The 25,307-nt window shown below is 39.7% G+C and overlaps 1 protein-coding gene across 2 annotated transcripts; it reads right to left on the bottom strand.

Annotated features, from left to right (window-relative positions):
* Nucleotides 1-9,300: 9,300 nt before the first annotated feature.
* Nucleotides 9,301-18,577, bottom strand: LOC138438333 (C-type lectin domain family 2 member F-like). 2 transcript variants are annotated; one of them, XM_069586499.1, is made up of 5 exons: nt 18,261-18,577; nt 17,668-17,760; nt 14,181-14,368; nt 13,323-13,429; nt 9,301-9,464 (listed from the first exon to the last, which is right to left on the bottom strand). In XM_069586499.1, the coding sequence occupies exons 1-5, from the start codon at nt 18,352-18,354 to the stop codon at nt 9,350-9,352; spliced, it is 597 nt and encodes a 198-aa protein (XP_069442600.1). In that variant the 5' UTR covers nt 18,355-18,577; the 3' UTR covers nt 9,301-9,349. The 2 variants fall into 2 exon arrangements, 1 of the variants encoding a protein (XP_069442600.1); XR_011256293.1 differs by lacking the exons at nt 14,181-14,368; nt 17,668-17,760 and having other exon boundaries at nt 18,261-18,534.
* Nucleotides 18,578-25,307: the final 6,730 nt, after the last annotated feature.

Genomic DNA, 25,307 nt, shown 5'->3' with positions numbered 1-25,307 from the left:
CTTGCTCAGTTGTCCATTTTGTAAAATTGAGAGGAAAATTGTACTAATCTTGTAAAAATGATACAATGATCAGATGAGACATTATAGGGACAATGCTCAGAATTTTCATGCCTGGCATTTATGTCAAACATATTTCTATCTCTCTTATCTATCTGTACACATATATTCTGGTATATTTTGTGTTACTTTGGAATCTGCTTATGAATCTCAGCATTTATATGAGCTAAAATAAAGCTATTCTTTGTGAATAATTTTATGTATGAAGCTATATTATGTTTAAAGAATGTTACATCTTTATGTCCTTCATTAGATCACTGATTCACTTTCATTGTTAGTCAGCATTACTCTCTGGGTTTTAATGTATTGAAATACATGCAATTATGACAACCAAAATCTGTGCATACCTTTTGTTTGCTGTGTAGAGCCAGCACTCTGTTCATTTCTGTGGAATTGAGAAGCTTATATACAAGGACCAATGACCATCCCCTAAGTTTTGCTCAATATTGCTAGAAGCTTGGGTACCTTCATTGTGGTTGGTCCATGTCTGGTGAACTTTTGGAAGGAGCCACTTATGGAATTGGATCGACCTGATTCTAATTTTGGGTTTACAATTGCTATTTTTTTTTTTTTGACTTCTGGAAAGTTACATGAACTCTTTTCATTGGGTGTTCTTTCACTGCTCCTGTAGAAAAACATGTCTTTCCCAATTTAAACTCATGACTTCACCAAAGTACACTGGCGGCACAATGGGCATATAAGCCTGTGATAACACTAAAAGATGATGCTGTGAAGTGTTGCACTCAATATGCCAGTAAACTTGGAAAACTCAACAGTGGCCACAGGACTGGAAACGGTCGGTTTTCATTCCAATTCCAAAGAAAGGAAATGCCAAAGAATGCTCAAACTACCACACAGTTGCACTCATCTCACACACTAGTAAAGAGATGCTTAAAATTCTCCTAGCAGGCTTCAGCAATATGTGAACCATGAACTTCCAGATGTTCAAACTGATTTCAGAAAAAGTATAGGAACCAGAGATCAAATTGCCAACATCCACTGGATCATCAAAAAAGCAAGAAAAGTCTAAAAAAACATCTATTTCTGTTTTATGCACTGTGTCAAAGCCTTTGACTGTGTGGATCACAATAAACTGTGGAAAATTCTGAAAGAACTGGGAATACCAGACCACCTGACCTGCCTCTTGAGAAAGCTGTATGCAGGTCAGGAAGCAACAGTTAGCACTGGACATGGAACAACAGACTGGTCCCAAATAGGAAAAGGAGTACGTCAAGGCTGTATATTGTCACCCTGCTTATTTAACTTATACGCAGAGTACATCATGAGAAACGCTGAGCTGGAAGAAGCACAAGCTGGAATCAAGATTGCTGGAAGAAATATCAGTAACCTCAGATATGCACATGACACCACCCTTATGGCAGAAAATGAAGAACTAAAGAGCCTCTTGATAAAGGTGAAAAAGAAGAGTGAAAAAGTTGGCTTAAAGCTCAACATTCGGATAACCAAGATCATGGCATCTGGTCCCATCAGTTCAGTTCAGTTCAGTTCAGTTGCTCAGTTGTGTCCGACTCTTTGCGACCCCATGAATCGCAGCACGCCAGGCCTCCCTGTCCATCACCAACTCCCAGAATTCACTCAGACTCACATCCAACAAGTCAGTGATGCCATCCAGCCATCCCATCCTCTGTCATCCCCTTCTCCTCCTGCCCCTAATCCCTCCCAGCATCAGAGTCTTTTCCAGTGAGTCAACCCTTCGCATGAGGTGGCCAAAGGACTGGAGTTTCAGCATTAGCATCATTCCTTCCAAAGAAATCCCAGGGCTGATCTCCTTTAAGATGGACTGGTTGGATCTCCTTGCAGTCCAAGAGACTCAAGAGTCTTCTCCAACACCACAGTTCAAAAGCATCAATTCTTCGGCACTCAGCCTTCTTCACAGTCCAACTCTCACATCCATACATGACCACAGGAAAAACCATAGCCTTGACTAGACAGACCTTAGTTGGCAAAGTAATGTCTCTGCTTTTGAATATGCTATCTAGGTTGCTCATAACTTTTCTTCCAAGGAGTAAGCGTCTTTTAATTTCATGGCTGCAATCACCATCTGGTCCCATCACTTCATGGCAAATAGATGGGGAAATAGCAGAAACATTGGCTGACTCTATTTTTCTGGGCTCCAAAATCACTGCAGATGATGATTGCAGCCATGAAATTAAAAGACGCTTACTCCTTGGAAGGAAAGTTATGACCAACCTGGACAGCATATTAAACAACAGAGACATTACTTTGTCAACAAAAGTCCATCTAGTCAAGGCTCTGGTTTTTCCAGTAGTCATGTATGGATGTGAGAGTTCAAATATAAAGAAAGCTGAGCGCTGAAGTATTGATGTTTTTGAACTGTGGCATTGGAGAGTCCCTTGGACTGTAAGGAGATCCAACCAGTCCATCCTGAAGGAGATCAGGCCTGGGTGTTCATTGGAAGGACTGATGCTGAAGCTGAAACTTCAATACTTTGGCCACCTGATGCGAAGAGCTGACTCATTTGAAAAGACCCTGATGCTGGGAAAGATTGAGGGCAGGAGGAGAAGGGGACAACAGAGGATGAGATAGTTGGATGGCATCACAGACTCAATGGACATGGGTTTGGGTGGACTCCAGGAGTTGGTGATGGACAGGGAGGCCTGCAGTGCTTGGTTCATGGGGTCACAAAGAGTCGGACACGACTGAGCAACTTTACTGAATTCCCCTTATGTGTCCCTCACAGTCTTACTTACATGGCAACAGGGACAGGTTTCCTGGAAGACAATTTTTTCATGAATGGGGGTGGAGGGCTGGGATTGGTTTCGAGATGATTCAAGAACATTACATGTATTGTGTACTTTTATGCCTATTGTTACTACATCAGCTCCACTTCACATCACAGGGCATTAGATCCTGGTGGTTGAGGACTTGTATTAAAGCACCCCACATTTTGCCTTGCAATCACCATTGTTGTTTTCCTTAAACCTGACAGAGGCAACAAAATACTCATATGTATCAATACTGCTAGGGCCTGGTAACTTGTCAGAATGCTGTGATTACCTGGTCATACTTTAAAAATACAAATTATTTGACCCACTTCAGTTTCTGGGGTGACATTAAACTAGTGACTCTACTTTTCCACCTGGGGAGTATGGTCATGGGATATCCAGAAACAAAGATGGTGAGGCTGTTTTCTACATTACAGATTCTCAGTGAGCATTGATTCCACACCTAAATCCAAGCTTCTTTAGAGCTACATTATTTTTCTTCAATATTTCACACATGTAGTTTTCTTTATCTTCTATCTGCTAGAGAATTTAAATATATTTAGAAGGCAATGGCACCCTACTCCAGTGCTCTTGCCTGGAAAATTCCATGGACAGAGGAGCCTGGTGGGCTGCAGTCCATGGGGTCGCAAAGAGTCGGACATGACTGAGTGACTTCCCTTTCACTTTTCACTTTCACACATTGGAGAAGGAAATGGCAACCCACTCCAGTATTCTTGCCTGGAGAATCCCAGGGACAGGGAAGCCTGGTTGGCTGCCATCTATGGGGTCGCACAGAGTCGGATACAACTGAAGTGACTTAGCAGCAGCAGCCTATTTTGCGGTCTTCTGGTTGACCTTGAGGGTTTCTGCTTTGTACTTTATTATTAGTGAATAATCCCATGCCATACTCTCTGGGTTGGCTTATGTTGGAATGGCAACTTCCAACCTTTTGCAATACAAAATGCACCAACAGAAAGACTGCTGTTTACTTATAAGGTATCTAAAAGACTGATGTTTTGTTTTGCCTTCAATCAGTTCTAATGAGGTGGATGAAACTGAAGCCGATTATACAGAGTGAAGTAAGCCAGAAAGAAAAACACCAATACAGTATACTAACACATATATATGGAATTTAGAAAAATGGAAATGATAACCTTGTATGCGAGACAGCAAAAGAGACACAGATGTATAGAACAGTCTTTTGGACTCTGTGGGAGAGGGAGAGGGTGGGATGATTTGGGAGAACGGCATTGAAACGTGTATAATATCATATAAGAAACGAATCGTCAGTCTAGGTTCGATGCAGGACACAGGTTGCTTGGGGCTGGTGCACTGGGATGACCCAGAGAGATGATATGGAGAGGGAGGTGGGAGGGGGGTTCAGGATTGGGAACTCATGTACACCCGTGGCGGATTCATGTTGATGTATGGCAAAACCAATACAGTACTGTAAAGTAAAATAAAGTTAAAAATTTTTTTTTCAAAATGTTTGTTAATGAAATAAAAGGTGTTTAAAATAAATCTTCTTACTAAGAAATAAAAGGATGAAGTTATATTACTATTTGTGGTTTTTCTGGTGGTTCCAAAAGAAACTATCAAAAATATACTTATATTATTTTTATAGATACTATCTTTTAAATTTCTTGTTGATAACTGAGGATTATCAATAAAAATCCTGAGGAAAATAGCAGCCCTACTTCGTCTTATTTGATTCTTATCTAAACACACACACACACATACTTTTGTATGTGTGTGTATTCAGTGGTCACTTGTAAAATTTAAATAGCACATTTAATGTCTATTTTTTGTTCTCTGTGAGAAGTATATCTTGAGTTTCTGTTTAATCTAAGAAAATGTTAGAAATCACACGCTCATCACTCCTATGCTCTTTTTACATATTTTTCAATTATGTGGTTCTGAAGTTATTTTTGTTCAGATAGGAGGATAGAGCATAGAGCTTGAATTATAAATGTGCATATTTAAACATAGGATATGTGAACCACAGTTTGTTCTCTGGCCTCAGACTCAGTAAATGTCAGAGGAAGATATATATACTCAGATGTCGTACACACACACACACACACACACACACACACACACACACACACACACGACGTTCCCTGGTGGTTCAGACAATAAAGAATCTGCCTGCAGTGCAGGAGACCTGGATTAAATTCCTGGATCAGGAAGGTCCCCTGAAGAAAGGAATGGCAACCGACTCCAGTATTCTTGCCTGGAAAATCCCATGGACAGAGGAGCCTGGAAGGCTATAGTCCATGGAGTTCAGAGAGTTGGACACAATGAGAGATTAACACACACACATATATTTATACACATATGTTCACATACGGGTGTTTATATTTTTGTACAAATATTAACATATAATGTATATTATTCTGCACCTTCTTTTTTAACAATAAATCTTAAAAGATTTTCATATAACTCGTTTTTAAGAATTATATGAATATAAGGTATTCTGTATGGGTAAAACAAATCTAGTTTGCTCCTTTAGATACTATGGTTGTTTCTCAGTCTTCTAAGTACAAATCCATTTACATTTATCTTTAGATACATCTTCAGGTGTATCCAGAGGACTAAATCTTGTAAGTGGAGTCAAAGACTATGCATGTAAATTATGATGGATCTGGCTACATTGCTTTCCAAAGAGATTATACCAATTTATATTTCCACCAAAAATGTGACATCATCTAATAAAATTTAATAAAATGTGTTGAACTGGACATTTCAGAGGTGGTTCATGTGTAGATTACAAGTTGATTTCCTCTTTTCAAATATTCCATGGGGTCCTGGTCCCTTCCTGTTTCCTCTTCTTTTTCTGCCTTTCTTTTGTCCAACCCAGTTGTGTGAGGACTTTTTCTTGTCTTTTTAGGTGTCCAAATTCCTCTAATAGTGTTCAACAGTTGCTCTTCGAAAATTACTCCATTTATAAATGTACTGCTTTAAATATATATATATTTGGCTGCATGTGGGGTCCAGTTTCCTGACCAGGTACTGAACCTGGACCCACTGAATTGGGAGTGCAAAGTCTTAGTCACTGGACTACCAGGGTAGTCCCTGTAGTTCTACTCTTGATGCATTTGTGGGGAGAAGCAAACTCCACACTCTACTAATCCACCACCTTGACTCTTGTCTTCTCAGATAAATATTTAAATGAAGATGAGAATGATTGAATATTTCATCAGTGAACTTAAAAAAAAAAAGAAGTATGTCTACTAGAAAAGGAAGAATTGGAGAACCCCAGAGTTAGTAGAAGGAAAGAAATCTTAAAAATTAGGGCAGAAATAAATGCAAAAGAAACAAAAGAGACCATAGCAAAAATCAACAAAGCCAAAAGCTGGTTCTTTGAAAGGATAAATAAAATTGACAAACCATTAGCCAGACTCATCAAGAAGCAAAGAGAGAAAAATCAAATCAATAAAATTAGAAATGAAAATGGAGAGATTACAACAGACAACACAGAAATACAAAGGATCATAAGAGACTATTATCAGCAGTTGTATGCCAATAAAATGGATAACGTGGAAGAAATGGACAAATTCTTAGAAAAGTACAATTTTCCAAAACTGAACCAGGAAGAAATAGAAAATCTTAACAGACCCATCACAAGCACGGAAATTGAAACTGTAATCAGAAATCTTCCAGCAAATAAAAGCCCAGGTCCAGACGGCTTCACAGCTGAATTTTACCAAAAATTTCGAGAAGAGCTAACACCTATCCTCCTCAAACTCTTTCAGAAAATTGCAGAGGAAGGTAAACTTCCAAACTCATTCTATGAGGCCACTATCACCCTAATACCAAAACCTGACAAAGATACTACAATAAAAGAAAACTACAGGCCAATATCACTGATGAACATAGATGCAAAAATCCTCAACAAAATTCTAGCAATCAGAATCCAACAACACATTAAAAAGATCATACACCATGACCAAGTGGGCTTTATCCCAGGGATGCAAGGATTCTTCAATATCTGCAAATCAATCAATGGAATTCATCACATTAACAAATTGAAAAATAAAAGCCATATGATTATCTCAATAGATGCAGAGAAGGCCTTTGACAAAATTCAACATCCATTTATGATAAAAAACTCTCCAGAAAGCAGGAATAGAAAGAACATACCTCAACATAATAAAAGCTATATATGACAAACCCACAGCAAACATTATCCTCGATGGTGAAAAATTGAAAGCATTTCCCATAAAGTCAGGAACAAGACAAGGGTGCCCACTTTCACCGCTACTATTCAACATAGTTCTGGAAGTTTTGGCCACAGCAATCAGAGCAGAAAAAGAAATAAAAGGAATCCAAATTGGAAAAGAAGAAGTAAAACTTTCACTGTTTGCAGATGACATGATCTTCTACATAGAAAACCCTAAAGACTCCACCAGAAAATTACTAGAGCTCATCAATGAATATAGTAAAGTTGCAAGATATAAAATCAACACACAGAAATCCCTTGCATTCCTATACACTAATAATGAGAAAGTAGAAAAAGAAATTAAGGAAACAATTCCATTCACCATTGCAACGAAAAGAATAAAATGCTTAGGAATATATCTACCTAAAGAAACTAAAGACCTATACATAGAAAACTATAAAACACTGGTGAAAGAAATCAAAGAGGACACTAATAGATGGAGAAATATACCATGTTCATGGATTGGAAGAATCAACATAGTGAAAATGAGTATATTACCCAAAGCAATTTACAAATTCAATGCAATCCCTATTAAGCTACCAGGATATTTTTCACAGAACTAGAACAAATAATTTCAAGATTTGTATGGAAATACAAAAAACCTCGAATAGCCAAAGAAATCTTGAGAAAGAAGAATGGAACTGGAGGAATCAACTTGCCTGACTTCAGGCTCTACTACAAAGCCACAGTCATCAAGACAGTATGGTACTGGCACAAAGACAGAAATATAGATCAATGGGACAAAATAGAAAGCCCAGAGATAAATCCAAACACATATGGACAGCTTATCTTTGACAAAGGAGGCAAGAATATACAATGGGGTAAAGACAATCTCTTTAACAAGTGGGGCTGGGAAAACTGGTCAACCACTTGTAAAAGAATGAAACTAGATCACTTTCTAACACCATACACAAAAATAAACTCAAAATGGATTAAAGATCTAAATGTAAGACCAGAAACTATAAAACTCCTAGAACAGAACATAGGCAAAACACTCTCCGACATAAATCACAGCAGGATCCTGTATGATCCACTTTCCAGAATATACTGGAAATAAAAGCAAAAATAAACAAATAGGATCTAATTAAAATTAAAAGCTTCTGCACAACAAAGGAAAATATAAGCAAAGTGAAAAGACAGCCTTCTGAATGGGAGAAAATAATAGCAAATGAAGCAACTGACAAACAACTAATCTCAAAAATATACAAGCAACTTCTGCAGCTCAATTCCAGAAAAATAAATGACTCAATCAAAAAATGGGCCAAAGAACTAAATAGACATTTCTCCAAAGAAGACATACGGATGGTTAACAAACACATGAAAAGATGCTCAACATCACTCATTATTAGAGAAATGCAAATCAAAATCACAATGAGGTATCACTTCACACCAGTCAGAATGTCTGCGATCCAAAAATCTGCAAGCAATAAATGCTGGAGAGGGTGTGGAGAAAAGGGAACCCTCCTACACTGTTGGTGGGAATGCAAACTAGTACAGCCACTTTGGAGAACAGTATGGCGATTCCTTAAAAAATTGCAAATAGAACTACCCTTTGACCCAGCAATCCCACTGCTGGGCATACACACCGAGGAAACCAGAATTGAAAGAGATACATGTACCCCAATGTTCATCGCAGCACTGTTTATAATAGCCAGGACATGGAAACAACCTAGATGTCCATCAACAGATGAATGGATAAAAAGCTGTGGTACATATACACAATGGAGTATTACTCAGCCATTAAAAAGAATACATTTGAATCAGTTCTGATGAGATGGATGAAACTGGAGCCGATTATACAGAGCGAAGTAAGCCAGAAAGAAAAACACCAATACAGTATACTAACACATATATATGGAATTTAGAAAGATGGCAATGAAAACCCTGTATGCAAGACAGGAAAAAAGACACATATGTGTATAACGGACTTTTGGACTCAGAGGGAGAGGGAGAGGGTGGGATGATGTGGGAGAATGGCATTGTAACATGTATACTATCATGTAAGAATCGAATCGCCAGTCTATGTCCGATGCAGGATACAGCATGCTTGCGGCTGGTGCACGGTGATGACCCAGAGAGACGTTATGGGGAGGGAGTTGGGGGGGGGGGGTTCATGTTTGGGAACGCATGTATACCCGTGGTTGATTCATGTCAATGTATGGCAAAACCAATACAGTATTGTAAATTAAAATAAAGGAAAAAAATTATTAAAAAAAAGTATGTCTGATGGAAAGAACAACATGCAACAACATGAATTTATAAAGTATAAAAAGATACGTTTTTCTTTAATCACTTTATTTTCTGTATGGGAAAAACTCTTTATCTAAGGACAAAACCCTTTTCTGCTGCATGTGTACTTTTTTGCATCACTACAATTGCCACTGCTTATGCCCTTCTGAAACATGCAGGCACATTCTCCACTTCCGTCAATACTGAACCTAGAACAAAACAAAAAGATGCACTCTTCATTGACTGAACTTCATGAGAAACAGTAAAGCATAACCTAAAATATGCAGTGCAAACTCTGGTGACTATGTTTCAACACGTGGGATGTGGAAGGAATAGAAGAAGTGAAATAAGCCACATTTCTTTTCTTATCCAATTTTTACCTCCAAACTTTACCTGTGATGGTGAGAAGAAAGGGTTATGAGGGTTCAGTTCAGTTCAGTCGCTCAGTCGTGTCTGACTCTTTGTGACCCCATGAATCACAGCATGCCAGGCCTCCCCGTCCATCACCAACTTCCAGAGTTCACGCAAACTCATGTCCATCGAGTCGGTGATGCCATCCAGCCATCTTATCATCTGTCGTCCCCTTTTCCTCCTGCCCCCAATCCCTTCCAGCATCAGAGTCTTTTCCAATGAGTCAACTCTTCGCATGAGGTGGCCAGAGGACTGGAGTTTCAGCTTTAGCATCATTCTTACCAAAGAACACCCAGAACTGATCTCCGTCAGAATGGACTGGTTGGATCTCCCTGCAGTCCAAGGGACTCTCAAGAGTCTTCTCCAACACCACAGTTCGAAAGCATCAATTCTTCGGTGCTTAGCTTTCTTCACATCCAACTCTCACATCCATACATGACTACTGGAAAAACCATAGCCTTGACTAGATGGACCTTTGTTGGCAAAGTAATGTCTCTGCTTTTGAATATGCTATCTAGGTTGGTCATAACTTTTCTTCCAAGGAGTAAGCGTCTTTTAATTTCATGGCTGCAATCACCATCTGCAGTGATTTTGGAGCCCAGAAAAATAAACTCTGACACTGTTTCCACTGTTCCCCCATCTATTTCCCATGAAATGCTGGGACCAGATGCCATGATCTTAGTTTTCTGAATGTTGAACTTAAAGCCAACTTTTTCACTCTCCTCTTTCACTTTCATCAAGAGTCTTTTTAGTTCCTCTTCACTTTCTGCCATAAGGGTGGTGTCATCTGCATATCTGAGGTTATTGATATTTCTCCTGGCAATCTTGATTCCAGCTTGTTATGAGGGTAGTCAACACTATAACAAAGGTCCATCTAGTCAAGGTTATGGTTTTTCCAGTTGTCATGTATGGATGTGAGAGTTGGACTATAAAGAAAGCTAAGCGCCAAAGAATTGATGCTTTTGACTGTGGTGTTGGAGAAGACTCTTGAAAGTCCCTTGGACTGCAAGGAGATCCAACCAGTCCATCCTAAAGGAGATCAGTCCTGGGTGTTCATTGGAAGGACTGATGTTGAAGCTCAGACTCCAATAGTTTGGCCACCTCATGTGAAGAGCTGACTCATTTGAAAAGACTCTGATGCTGGGAAAGATTGAGGGCAGGAGCAGAAGGGGATGACAGAGGATGAGATGGTTGGATGGCATCACCAACTCGATGGACACGGGTTTGGGTGGACTCTGGGAGTTGGTGATGGACAGGGAGGCCTGGCGTGCTGCAGTTCATGGGGTCACAAAGAGTCAAACACAACTGAGTGACTGAACAGAACTGAACTGAAACACTATAAATTATTTCATAAAGGATGGAATTCTTCCTTTTATACTTCAGAATTGTGCATTTTCAGTCACCAAGTCATGGTCTCTGTAATTCCATGGACTGTAGGCCTGCCAGGCTACCCTGTCCATGGATTTTCCAGGCAGGAATACTCGGGTGGGTTTTCATTTCCTTCTCCAGGGGATCTTCCCTATCCAGGGATCAACCCCATGTCTACTGTGTTTCCTGCACTGGTAAGTGGATTCTTTACCACTGAGCTACTTGAGAAGCAATATACTTCAGAATAAAAATGATCAAATAAATTTCTTTTGCCATTTAAAGATTATATAAAGGGAGACATTATAACTGACATTAAATTTACCACCCTTCACTTGTTAAAAAAAAATTGGACAATCTTAAGGCTGAAATAGATGTTCACTCATCTACTCTTTCAACTACTGTCATGGTTAAGTGGGTGTTTCTTGCTGGATAGGTTATGACACACATAAATAATTATAAATAAAATATCTTGAAAGGGTTTACTAAATACCTATTTTGGGTCATATATAAAGAAAGGAAGTTGAGAGTTCAAAATAGAATGGAGAGTTATGATGATTCCTGGTATATAATTTCTGTTAATTAAAATGCTTTCAGCAATTGGGGAGTTACTTTGTGACACTGGTGTCACTTCCTAGCTTCTAGTGTAACTTGAAATTTTTATCTGCCTGTTTCCATAATGTATGCGATTTCTTTTCTTATGCATTCTTTGGTGTTGAGAGCTCAATAATTGTCATAGGCTGAATTATGTACCCCCTTCTTCAAATTTATATATTGAGGACCTCACTGCTCATAGCTCAGAATGCAATTATCTTAGGAGATGAAGTGTTTTAAAATGTTGGTTAAGTTAAAAAGGGGTCTTTATAGGGGGCCCTACTCCAGTATGGCTGATCTCATAAGAAGAAATCTGGGCACAGATAGGCAAGTGCACAGGGAAGAAGACCATGCGAAGACACAGAGGAGAAGATGGCCCAGGAGAGAGGCCTCAGAAGAAATCAACCCTGCCAAACCTTTATCTGAGACTTCTAGTCTCCACAACTATTATTTAAGCCACCAAGTCTGTGGTATTTATTACAGTAGCCTTAGAAAACTATTGCACCAATTTTAACCAACTTAGTTTTACTTCTCTCTCATCTTTTTTTCCTAAGTGGAGCTATATATAATACACGATATCTTCTCTCAAGAAAATTCCATAATTGTTAAGTTTGGTAGTCAGAAAGTTTATGTTATACTTTGTCATATATTTTTCAAAGTTGGAAACATAATGATTGGCTATATTATTGGGCTCAAATCATTGCATGTGTATTTTCACCCCAAATTGGATATAAACACAGTGATGACAGAAATTTCTCTAAATTTAGCAACTCCTGTTTCTCTGTTACGTCATACACATTCTATCATGTCTAGCACCAAATGCCACTGGATTGAGACAGCATCTGTCTTTAATAGGTGCTCAGTAAATTGTAGCTAGTGCCCCCTCTCTATGGGGAAATCAGTATCCTTCCAATTCCTTTCTCCTCCATGAAGTTGGAGAAAATCTTAAATATTTCAAGAACAGAAGTGAAGCCTACAGATACAATCAGTTCTTCAAGCTTAGGAACACAGAGAAAGTCTAGATTTTCAATGGTCAATGGAAGCAAACATTTTGCCTTTAACACTTAATTTTCTTCCATTTCAGGCCACCAGTGGGTGTAGTAAGTGTAGGTTTGAGTGATCATTCTAAGATTCCCATGCCCATGAGAATTCAAAGCAATAGTAAACAAACAAACCAAAGGCAAAGCCCTGAGAATAAGACAAGGTTCTTACATGTTGGATTTTCATTTCATCTAGAATAAAAGAAATCTTTGTGGCTCACAAGTGGTATAGTCCATCTCAATGTGTAGAAATAAATATTGGTATCTGACCTTCACCCAAGACCATATATTTGTCTGAAGCTTCTCTTTGGCATTTAATTTGTTGAGGGTCCTTTTTGGGAGATGGTGTGGAGGAAAATATGGAGGTGGCTAATCATAGATTTCTGCTTCCCTGGTGACTCAGCAGTAAAGAATCTGTCTGTAATGCAGGAAATCCAGGTTTGATCCCTGGTTTGGAAAGATCCCCTGGAGAAGGAAATGGTGACCCCCTCCAATATTCTTGCCTGGGAAATCCCATGGGCAGAGGAGCCTGGCAGGCTGCAGTCCATGGGGTTGCAAAAGAGTCAGGCACAACTAAACAAACAAGAACAATTATAGATTCAGAGTTCTTACCATCCTTAACACATTTATGAACAAATACATGCTATTAATGCTTACCAGTTGCTGAATACATCTCCATTTGTCCATATCCAGAGTTTGCTTGTGCTGTCCATTTTCAGTCCAATCCAATAGCAAGAGGGTCCCAGATAGGGCATCAGAGATTCCTTTCACAAAATACAGAGTGCTCTCCTAGTTTCTTCATTCTTATTACCTCCAATGCTATGGTCATTTTGAGCCCACTACCCTCTTGCTAGAGTTATTGCAACAGCCTAATAACATACACTCTGCTTTTATATTTGTAATTCATGGGCACATTACATTTAAAAGAAAATGACTGTTTTAAAACTTAAGTCAAATTACGTCATACTCTTTATTTTTCATTTTCTGCAATATCTCCTAATTCTAGTTTAAAAAAGCCTACAAGACCTAGATGATCCCTATCCCTCACTCACATTCTCATGTTGGGTACATTGACTGGCTGCTTCTTTTCTGTTCATTGAATTTTCCAGGCAAGTCTTATCTTAAGATTCATATTCTCGCTATTTCCTTTTCTGGGAAGTTTGTCTCCCAGATATTCCCTTGACCAACTAACTCCCCTATGTACATTAAATTTTCCTCAAGTGTTATCACTGAGTTGATTATCTTACTTGCAGTTTACCCACTGAAAACACTCATAAAATCCTCTCAACTTACAATTTTTTGCATAAAAGTTACTAACTTGCAACATACTATATAATTTATGTTTATTATGATTATTTTTTATTCCTTGTCTCTTCCTATGTGATTTAACCTCTATAAAGACAAAGATCTTTGACTGTCTCATTGACTGATCTATCACACCCTTGAAGTATACCTGTTACAGAGTAGCTACTCAGTAAATTAAATGGAATATATACTGTGAAGGAGACATCTAACCACTTCATTCTTGGAGTTGAATATGGCCAGAGATCCAGAGTGAGCCGTGCATTTTGTCTGGCCATCCATCCAAGTTTTTTCACGTTCAGATTGAAAGAAACAATTATTATTGATTCGGTTCCAGCTTTGTGGACATATAATTGAATCCTCAGAGCATGTCTTGTTGTTGAAGATCACTGGATTTTTAGCTAAAATTAACACAGTAATTGAGGGGGGAAAATGAAGAAATTGCAAGAAAATAAAAGAGTTTCATCTTCACTGTAAAAGATTCTCATATGTTTCAGACTGAGAAAATATGTTATTTCCATGTTCAATTCAAATGATTTAACTGACATAATTCAGGAAAGTTAAAGGTCAAGAACAGAGCATAAAACAAATCATCACTGAAGAATGCAGATCTATGCATACTTTAAAATGGTAATAATAAACAAACTTTCAGAAACTCAATCTTCTTTAGACATCTTTCCTCCCATTTTTTTTTCATACTACTGGTATTTTCTTTATTTACCAGTTTTCTTCCCTGTAATTTACTGTGATGGCTGGGACATATCTCATGATAAATAAGGTATTTCTCCCTGTTGTTAATCTCAGAGACTTGGCTCCCTATTGCTGAATTAAGTGAGACTAGATTGTCTTTCAAAAACAGCACCTCTCATTAAAATTGTTCCTTTACCCTTAAACTCAAAACAATGGAGAGGAAAAAATGTTGAAATCTAACGAACATCCATTTTTTACTCTCCAACTTACTGGCACTAGGTAGATAAAATTACTCATGAAAGTGAAACAACCTTCAGAGAAACTAGGTTTAATAAAAAGGACACCTCTAACCCCAGCTGAAAGAAATGACTGGCTCACACTCAATACTCTGAATTTGAAGACCCTCAAACTGTGTAATAAACCAGCACTGTGGGACTATACATATGAGTCCTGGTATAAAAGTCAAGTGGAAAAACTCAGGTCACCAATATTAATTTCAAAATGATTTTAAAATGTCAAGTTCAAATAAACATCTTGTTCAAAAATCAAGTATTTGGCTCAGAACTTGGGTCACCAGAAAGCCATGTTTTCTGATTCACTCACTAATTTGTTCATTCATTCAACAATTATCATTTGAGCTTCCACCATGTGCCAGATAAACTTTTGTAGCTTTAGAAGTACAACTCTATAAATAAGATACAAATATCCTTCTCCTTAATGGGACTTACATGTCTAGTAAACTATACTGCTGCTGCTACTGCTGCTAAGTCACTTCAGTCATGTCCTACTCTGTGCAACCCAATAGACAGCAGCCCACCAGGCTTCCCTGTCCCTGGGATTCTCCAGGCAAGAATACTGGAGTGGGTTGCCATTTCCTTCTCCAATGCATGAAAGTGAAAAGTGAAAGTGAAGTTGCTCAGTCGTGTCTGACCCTCAGTGACCCCATGGACTGCAGCCTTTCAGGCTCCTCCATCCATGAGATTTTCCAGGCAGGAGTACTGGAGTGGGGTGCCATTGCCTTCTGCGAGTAAACTATACTAGTTTGTCATAAAATGAATCAAAGTAAAGGGGAAATTAAAAGACACTTGCTCCTTGGAAGAAAAGCTATGACCAACCTAGACAGCATATTAAAAAGCAGAGATATTACTTTGCCAGCAAAGTTCTGTCTAGTCAAAGCTATAGTTTTTCCAGTGGTCACATATGGATGTGAGAGTTGGGCCATAAAGAAGGCTGAGCACTGAAGAATTGATGCTTTTGAACTGTGGTGTTGGAGAAGACTCTTGAGAGTCCCTTGGATTGCAAGGAGCTCCAAACAGTCAATCCTAAAGGAATCAGTCCTGAATATTCATTTGAAGGACTGATGCTGAAGCTGAAGCTCCAATGTTTTGGCCACCTGATGTCAAGAACTGACTCCTTGAAAAAGACCCTGATGCTGGGGAAGATTGAAGGTGGGAAGAGAAGGGGACGACAGAAGATGAGACGGTTGGATGGCATCACTGACTCGATGGACACAAGTTTGAGTAAGCTCTAGGAGCTGGTGATGGACAGGGAGGCCTGGCATGCTGCAGTCCATGGGGTCATAAAGAGTCAGATATGACTGAGCGACTGAACTGAACTAAACTGTAAGATTGGAAGCAAATATATAGACTTGACAGTGAAGATTTGGAAAAACTCCGTAAAGGTTTGGAGAGAAAGGATAAAGCATAAAATAATCATCTATGGAAGTAAGAGAATTAATGCACTCAGTTCAGTTCAGTAGCTCAGTTGTGTCCGACTCTTTGCTTCCCCATGAATTGCAGCACGCCAAGCCTCCCTGTCCATCACCAACTCCTGGAGATCACTCAAACTCATGTCCATCGAGTCGGTGATGCCATCCAGCCATCTCATCCCCTGTCATCCCCTTCTCCTCCTTCCCCCAATCCCTCCCAGCATCAGGGTCTTTTCCAATGAGTCAACTCTTCGTATGAGGTGGCCAAAGTACTGGAGTTTCAGCTTCAGCATTAGTCCTTCCAATGAACACCCAGGACTGATCTCCTTTAGGATGCACTAGGGGAATGTAATATAATTGCTAGACCCCAACCCATTTATTTTTAACTATCCTAATTGCACCTGGTATGATTCTCTGATGCTCATGTATTTTTTCTCCTCAAAGGCAAGCTCACTGATAAATGCCTACTTGATCTCCTGATTCAGCACAAACACTCCTCCCATCACAAAGTCTCACTTGACTACTAGCGAAGTGAAGTGAAAATCACTCAGTAGTGTCTGACTCTTTGCAACCCCGTGGACTATAGAGTCAATGGAATTCTCTAGGCTGGAGTGGGCAGTCTATCCCTTCTCCAGCAGATCTTCCTGACCCAGGAATTGAACTGGGGTCTCCTGCATTGCAGGAGGATTCTTTACCAACTGAGCTATCAGGGAAGCCCAACTACTAGAGGTAGACTTATAATCTCTTCTTCTGCTTCAAACTGAATGTGCTTCTACTTAGTAGTTATTTTATCATGGCTCAGGCAGTAAAGAATCTGCCTGCCCATGCAGGAGAACCAGGTTCAATCCCTGGGTCAGGAAGATCCCCTGGAGAAGGAAATGGCAACCCACTCCAGTATTCTTCCTTAGAAAATCCCATGGATAGAGGAACCTGGGCAGCTACAGTCCATGGGATTGTAAGAGTCAGACACGACAGAGCAACTGACACCTTTTTCTTTTCATGTTTACATGCTTTTTTCTTCAATTAATAATGAATTCCTTCCAGGGCAGAAAAATCTACTTTTTTTTTTTTTCATTTTGGTATCATCATATGCCTGAAGTTCAAGAGATATTTATTAAAAGAATGTTCATTCTAGAAGACAAAGCAGAGTAACTAATTTTGAAGAAAAACTAGATGGCTCTGGTAGGGAGAATATTTTCTGAGTCCAGTTGTTCAGTGAAGGGGAAGGAAAAGCTAGTCACTGGTATAACCAAATCAATATTAATACAATCAATATGTTTTTAGCAGCAATTGCTTACTCACATTTTTGAGGAAATCCTAACACTGCCCAAAGAAGAAAGGCAATACCTCCACAAATCATACTTGACATGATTAGCATTTTCTTTGTTACTATACCTGTGGAAAACATGTCACTGTTTATCTTGTAAAGAAAAGCGAACCAGTAAAGAAACAAAAGGCCCAAATAATTTTTCCCCTCTATCGTCTCTACATGCTATAGTTCACAACCCAGTAATTAACACTTAGGAAAATGAGGAAAGGCACGAATATCTAATTTGCAGCAACAGTAGTCTCAAAAGTGCTTTGGCTCTACTTTTTGGTGCCATTTCTGAGAATTATGTTACTCAATCTTCTATCTGGACTCCAGACAAGAAAAACAAGTTTCTCCTGGTGCTTTTTAATGAAATACTGCCTTTTCCAAGAGATGGGGGTTAATCTGGTGGAGAAGGGTAGATCCACAATTTCTCTGACGTCTTTGCTTTCTTCGTAAAGAAGATTGTTTCTACTTAAGGGTCAGATTACATATGATATAAACCAAAATTCTGAGAATGCAAGGTTGGATCAAGAAAGGATGCTCAGTTCCTGTATCCGAGGACAACTTCTGTCTTCCCTCTTACCTGGCCTTTTGATCCTCTGCTCCACAACCTTCCTATTCTCAATCCTTTCACTCTCCATCTCAGACACTCTTGGAGAAGGCTCTTTGACAGTCATAGCGGGTGGAATAATCCTGGGGATGAACTGATAATTATATCTGATCCTCACTGCAGGAAAGCAAGAAGCCAGTTTTCTCTGGGAAGCGGGAGGAAGAAAGATTCAGCTGGAAACAGTGCAGAAATCGAGCATCCTCCACTCAATCTCGGGACTGGACTTCAGGCAGATGCCCCCTTGGCTAGCGCATATCACGTGTCCTTTTCTTTTACGTTTTCATGAACCTGGGTAGTAACGGCTGTCAGGCAATTACCAACCGGTACCCTACCTGCAGGGGCGGTGGATCAGCAGCCTGGGATTGGCTGGAGCACAGTGACAACTCTGAGAATTTCACATCTGATTGGCTCCTTACCTCTCACCGGGTAACTACTCAAGGCAGAGCCAGGAAAAGCCACTGTGATCCAGTTTTGGCTTCTTTATATAGTCCCCCCAAAATCTCAAATCTGAGACAATTTTACATGGTGGGCTTACAGCCCATGGGGTCATAAAGAATCGGACAGGACTGAAGTGACACGCATACACGCACTTCAGAAGGAGTGTTTAAAAGTTTCATATACAAAGAAGAAAAGGTTAAAACATGAGGTTTGTAATGAATATTACAAATAGATACAATGACAGATATGTGGCTGGAGGGGTGGGGTCGGGTGGTCAGGAAACAGCTTTCTTCCGTTTAAAATAAAATTTTCTGCCTATACAAATTTGTCTTCATTTTTCTAGCTGACCCTTTCCAATGCAGTTATGTGCAGACTGACCAGATTTAGCAAATTAAAACCTAGATTTTCCACTTGAATTTGAATTTCAGGTCAACAATACATATTAAAATAAATAGAAATATTGCATAAGGCATACTTACTTGAAAAACATATTATTTTTAAGCTAAATTTACAATTTAACTGAATAAAATATTCAGGTATCTTATTCAGTTAATTCAAAATACAAGATGTATTTTACCTGACAACTCACTTAGATCACAACATTTTTTAAATCTTTTAAATTGTTAGGTGTTCCAGGGCTTGGTTGGGGGTTTTCCTTGATTATCTGTTTATATTTCTCCGTGAACGTTAGGTTGTGATGCAGCCCAAGGACTGAGAACAGGAAAGGAGCAGGGAACAAACAGAAGACAGATTGCTGTTTCTTTCAAGGTGGAAAGAAACTAGAGAAAGCGGAAGTAGAAAAAGAGGACATGAAGTGCTGATAAGCAGATGTGGAGAACTCTAGTGCAGGCAGTTTATTTTGAAAGTGAGAGGAAGGAACAAGAGAATTGAAACAGGAGACCTGTCAAGCAAATCACCACTGTGGATATCTGGAGGTTCATTTAGCAGAGAAATTCTAGCAGTCATGGTTAACACCACCAGGCTGTTCCCCTCTCTGTCATTTTCAGCTGTAACGAGCTTCTCTTGAGCCTGAGAAGGAGAGCTTGCTATTTTGCCTTCACTGGCTTAAGGCTCTTGTTCCCTAGGGGAGAAATTTCAGGCTTTGTGTCTTTTCAACAGTGACTGTTCTTCATCTCCCCAGACCTGAAACATAAGGGAAATTTGCCAATATGTTGTGACCTGCTTTCAAACTTACAGCATCTGGTGCAGTTTGTAAAGTACCTTCAGGGATCTGTGATTTACCTTTGTATCCCCAGTTCTCAGGGTGTCTGTGCACTCAAGCAAAACCACAGTCTGCCTTTAGCAACTTGTTAAACATTTTGGCTGAATTCTTTATAACAGCTTCTATGAATTGAGTATTTTCCCCAGGTGAAAAGATTGCATGTCCTATCTTTCTTTGAAAGTACCTGTCTTTTTCAGATTTCAGCTTAGATGACTACCCTATAACCTCAGAGCTCTGATAGGTTTAAGCAAAGTTATGAATTTGTGATGATGCAGCTCTATTTAGTTGTAAAAGCAGAAGTGGCTGACTTCCCACCCTGTCCTCAGAGTGTCACTGTTTCTTCCTTTCCAGGGGCTCTGTTCCAGGGACCCAGCCTTGCAGCCCTTACATGTTGACGTGTTTGCTCAGTTGCAGTGGGATAAACTTCCGCCACTTGCCATCAAGCTTGCTGTCAAGACCTGAAGGAATTAATGGATACTGACAAAGCAGAGACATTACTTTGCCAACAAAGATCCGTCTAGTCAAGGCTATGGTTTTTCCAGTGGTCATGCATGGTTGTGAAAGTTGGACTGTGAAGAAAGCTGAGTGCTGAAGAACTGATGCTTTTGAACTGAGATGTTGAAGAAGATTCTTGAGAGTCCCTTGGACTGCAAGGAGATCCAGCCAGTCCATTCTAAAGGAAATCAGCCCTGGGTATTCTTTGGAAGGAATGATGCTAAAGCTGAAACTCTAGTACTTTGGCCACCTCATGCGAAGAGTTGACTCATTGGAAAAGACTCTGATGCTGGGAGGGTTTGGGGGCAGGAGGAAAAGGGGATGACAGAGGATGAGATGGTTGGATGGCATCACTGACTCAATGGAGTTGGTGATGAACAGGGAGGTCTGGAGTGCTGCGATTCATGGGGTTGCAAAGAGTCAGACACCACTGAGCGACTGAACTGAACTGAACTGAAGCTTCAGGGTAGGTCCTGTAACTCTCCAAAATAACCTGGCTGCAGTGCTTAAGACAACCGTTTGATTCGTTGTGTCACAGTTCAGGTAATAGGTTTTAACACATCCTGCAGTTACAGACATGAGGATGGGGTCTGGTGGTTTCTGTGGTTAAATGCTTAGGCAGCAGAATGTGGGAGAAGTGAGGCTTTCCCATGCGATAGTGGTGTGACCAAACCACCTAGAATTCAGCCCTTGAACACACTAGCAAGGAAGTGCTAAGTTCCTAGTCAGGCACCTAAAACCCACTTGCAGCATCAGAATCTCCTTTCTGGAATCTGACATGCAGACCTGCCTACTTACTGTGCATAGGCATAACCCCATATCGGGAAAAAGGAGAGGAGAGCTAAGCAACTGCTATGCTTCCTATATGTGTGATACTGTTTCCCAATAAATGTTCTGTTGGGAATGCATTGTTTGACCATTAGCTTTTAAATATGTATGTGCTCGGTAGGTGTTGTGTAATCAAAGAAGGGAGATCTCCCTGTTCTGACCACAAAACTGTGGCTTGTATCACATAAAACGTCCTACCAAAAATTATTATCCAAGTTGAACAGAATTTGTAAAACAATTGAGAAGGCAAACTCAAGGGACTTTTTATATTCTACATGCCTGCTAGAAAGCAAACAAACAAACACCTCTTTTTGTAGAAAAACATCATTATCATTCATAATCTATACTGTTTTTATTTACCTGTGCATGTGCTAAGTCACTTCAGTTGTGTCCTGTTCTTTGTTGTGGACTGTAACCCCCTAGGCTCCTCTGTCCATGGGATTCTGGAGTGGGTTGCTATGCCCTCCTCCAGGGGGTCTTCCCAACCCAGGGGTTGAACCCAGTTCTCTTATGTACATGGCTGGCATTTAATAAAAAATTGTGAAGCATCCTAAAAAAAATAGACTAAATGACAAAACATTAATGGACAAGTCAGGTAATAAAAACTGACCTATTGATACTTCAGATACTGATGATATCAGATAAGAAATTTAAAATAAAAATGATCAGTGTGTTCAAGTAGAGAGAACAGTGTAAAGAATTTCCACAGCATAGAAATAATTCAGGAGTCAAATGAAAATTCCAGAACCTAAATGAGTTAGAAATGACATTAAAAATAATTTAATTAAGGAATCAGTTCAGTTCAGTTCAGTCACTCAGTTGTGTCCGATTCTTTGTGGCCCCATGAATCGCAGCACTCCAGGCCTCCCTGTCCATCACCAACTCTCGGAGTTTACCCAAACTCATGTCCTTCGAGTCAGTGATGCCATTCAGCCATCTCATCCTCTGTCATCCCCTTTTCCTCCTGCCCCCAATCCCTCCCAGCATCAGGGTCTTTTCCAATGAGTCAGCTCTTCGCATGAGGTGGCCAAAGTATTGGAGTTTCAGCTTCAGCATCAGTCCTTCCAATGAACACCCAGGCTTGATCTCCTTCAGGATGGACTGGTTGGATCTCCTTGCAGTCCAAGGGACTCTCAAGAGTCTTCTCCAACACCACAGTTCAAAAGCATCAATTCTTCAGCGCTCAGCTTTCTTCACAGTCCAACTCTCACATCCATACATGACCACTGGAAAAATGAGGGCAGAAGGAAATTCAAGAAATAAAAGTGTTTAGCCACTGGCATCAAAATTCCATTTTTAATGTTTGTACTTGTTTTTCTCTTTGGAACCTCTCTGTGGGTCTCTTTTTTGAAATTGAATATGTCACTATGACTGTGGTCTCTGTATTCTGGAATGAAGTTCCCCTTCTCCAGAAAACAGTCACATGTTACTTCCCTCTGGATCCAGGACTTTGCAAATTTTGAGCCGTTAATCCCTGAATAAAGGTTGAAATTTCTTGAGAACACAGATGATCACAACCTGGGCTCCAAGATTTTCAAAGGGTTTGTTTCCTTTTGGTTCAATCTTACAGTGAAGGTAGAATTATTTGAGTCCCTATCTCATAGTATTTAGAAAAGCCAGAGGAACCAGAGATCATGGATTTAGAAAAGGGAGAGGAACCAGAGATCAAATTGCCAACATCTGTTGGATCATCGAAAAAGTAAGAGAATTCCAGAAAAGCATCTACTCCTGCTTTATTGATTACACCAAAGTCTTTGTGTAGATCACAACAAACTATGGACAATTCTCAAGAGATGGGAATACCAGACCACCTTAACTACCTCCTGGGAAATCTGTGTGTAGGTCAAGAAACAACAATTAGAACTGGACAGGAAACAACAGACTGGTTCCAAATTGGGAAAGGAGTACGTCAAGGATGTATATTGTCACCCTGCTTATTTAACTTATATGCAGAGTACATTATGTGAAATGCCAGGTTGGATGAATCACAAGTTAGAATCAAGATTGCTGGGAGTAATATCAGTAACCTGAGACACGCAGATGACAACACCTTTATGGAAGAAAGTGAAGAGCAACTGAAGAGGCTCTTGATGAAAGTGAAAGAGTAAGAGAGTTGGCTTAAAACTCAACATTCAAAAGAACAAAGATCATGGCATCTGGTCCCGTCACTTCATGGCAATTAGATGGGGAAACAATGCAAACAGTGACAAACTTTTTTTCTTGGGCTCCAAAATCACTGCAGATGGTTACTGCAGCCCTGAAATTAAAAGACACTTGCTCCTTGGAAGAAAAGCTATGACCAACCTAAATAGCATATTAAAAAGCAGAAACATTACTTTGCCAACAAAGGTCAGTCTAGTCAGAGCTATGGTTTTTCCAGTAGTCATGTATGGATATAAGATTTGGACCATTAAAGAAATCTGAGCACTGAAGAATTGATGCTTTTGAACTGTGGTGCTGGAGAAGACACTTGAGAGTCCCTTGAACTGCAAGGAGATCAAACCAGTCAATCCTAAAGGAAATCAGTCCTGAATATTCATTGGAAGCACTGATGCTGAAGCTGAAATTCCAATACTTTGGCCACCTGTTGAGAAGAGCTGACTCATTGGAAAAGACCCTGATGTTGAGAAATACTGTAGGCCAGAGGAGAAGGGGATGACAGAGGATGAAATGGCTGGATGACATCACCGGCTAGAGATGGACAAGACTTTGAGCAAGCTCCAGGAGTTGGTGATGGATAGGAAAACCTGATGCTGCAGTCCATGGGGTCACAAAAAGAAAGACACCACTGAGCGACTAAACTGAACTGAGCTCATAGTATGGAGATGACTTTGTCCTAACTTCCATTTCTCCAAGGCCCAGTATAATGTTAGTCTCTCAGTCATGTCTGACTCTCTGAGACCCCATGGACTGTAGCCCACTAGGCTCCTCTGTTGATGGGATTCTCTAGCAAGAGAACTGGGGTGGGTTGCCATTTCCTCTTCCAGGGGATCTTCCCAACCCAGGAATTTAACTTGGGTCTCCCAGGTTGCAGGCAGACTCTTTATTGACTGGACCATCAAGGAAGACCTCCAGGTCCCAGGATCTGTCTAAATAAAAGTTCAAATCTGTGTGAAAATGCAAGAATCTTCTCAGAAAAAAATAGAAATAATGATTAAATTAGTTCTCTGAGCTCCTGTTTTCTCATGTTTTGGCCTGATTACTTCTTAGTTTTAATGAATGACTAAGGATATTTTAGTCTAGGGTGTCCCTTGTACTTCAGTCGGTAAAGATTCTGCCTGTATGCAGGAGATCCTGTTTCAATCCCTGGATCAGGACGATCCTCTTGAGAAGGAAATGGCAACCCACTCCAGGATTCTTGCCTGAGAAATCCCATGGACAGAGGAGCCTGTCAGGCTATAGTTCGTGGGGTCACAAGAGTCGAACATGACTTAGTGACTAACCCACCACCACCAAGGATATTTTAACATAAAAGAGAGGATTAGTACTAGATTACATATTCCTTAAGTATCAGTTTTGTTGTCTTGAGAATCCTTCACAGATTTCCTGTTGATGAATATATGTAGTAATCTGGAGAAAAGGAATGATATTATCATAAAATGGAGCACACCTCAGATGCTTGTTTTATTAGTTGAACTTTGAAAGCTATCAGAAATTATTTTACATAATTCTCACAAGTGCAAATTTCAGAGATTTTTGCAGAATCTCACCTACAGGATTTTTATAGAATCCCACCTACAGGATTCAGTTTTCATTTACCAGAGTGTATTAACTCTGAGTAATCACATGAAGTACAAACTTTGCTGCTATGTAAACAACAGATACTCAATCTTGTCACTTTAAAAATAAAAATTTCTCCGGAGTTGGTCATTGAGTATCTCTTATTCAGTTCAGATATAGAGAGTAATGCATACTGTTCCTTTTTCTCCTTGTTTCCATGTTGTTGAGATACTGTCAGCAAAATAATTTAGTTTTTAGAGCACTTCTACTCAGATAATGCTCTAGGTCATGCTAATTCTCTTAGGAGCTTGAGTGAA

Source organism: Ovis canadensis, chromosome 3 (assembly GCF_042477335.2).
Source record: "Ovis canadensis isolate MfBH-ARS-UI-01 breed Bighorn chromosome 3, ARS-UI_OviCan_v2, whole genome shotgun sequence".
In the NCBI taxonomy this organism is placed as follows: domain Eukaryota; kingdom Metazoa; phylum Chordata; class Mammalia; order Artiodactyla; family Bovidae; genus Ovis; species Ovis canadensis.
The sequence above is the reverse complement of the archived record's forward strand: the minus strand, read 5'-3'. Positions and strand labels throughout refer to the sequence as shown.

What these genes read in the sequence shown, in the direction of transcription:
- LOC138438333 (XM_069586499.1), bottom strand. Translation starts at nt 18,354, where the DNA reads ATGACTGTCAAAGAGCCTTCTCCAAGAGTGTCTGAGATGGAGAGTGAA. An exon ending in GCAGAGGATCAAAAGGCCAG is followed by an intron (nt 17,761 to 18,260) that starts GTAAGAGGGAAG and finishes TGTTTTCCACAG; the next exon opens with GTATAGTAACAAAGAAAATG. An exon ending in GGAGATGTATTCAGCAACTG is followed by an intron (nt 9,465 to 13,322) that starts GTAAGCATTAAT and finishes GTTTTGTTCTAG; the next exon opens with GTTCAGTATTGACGGAAGTG.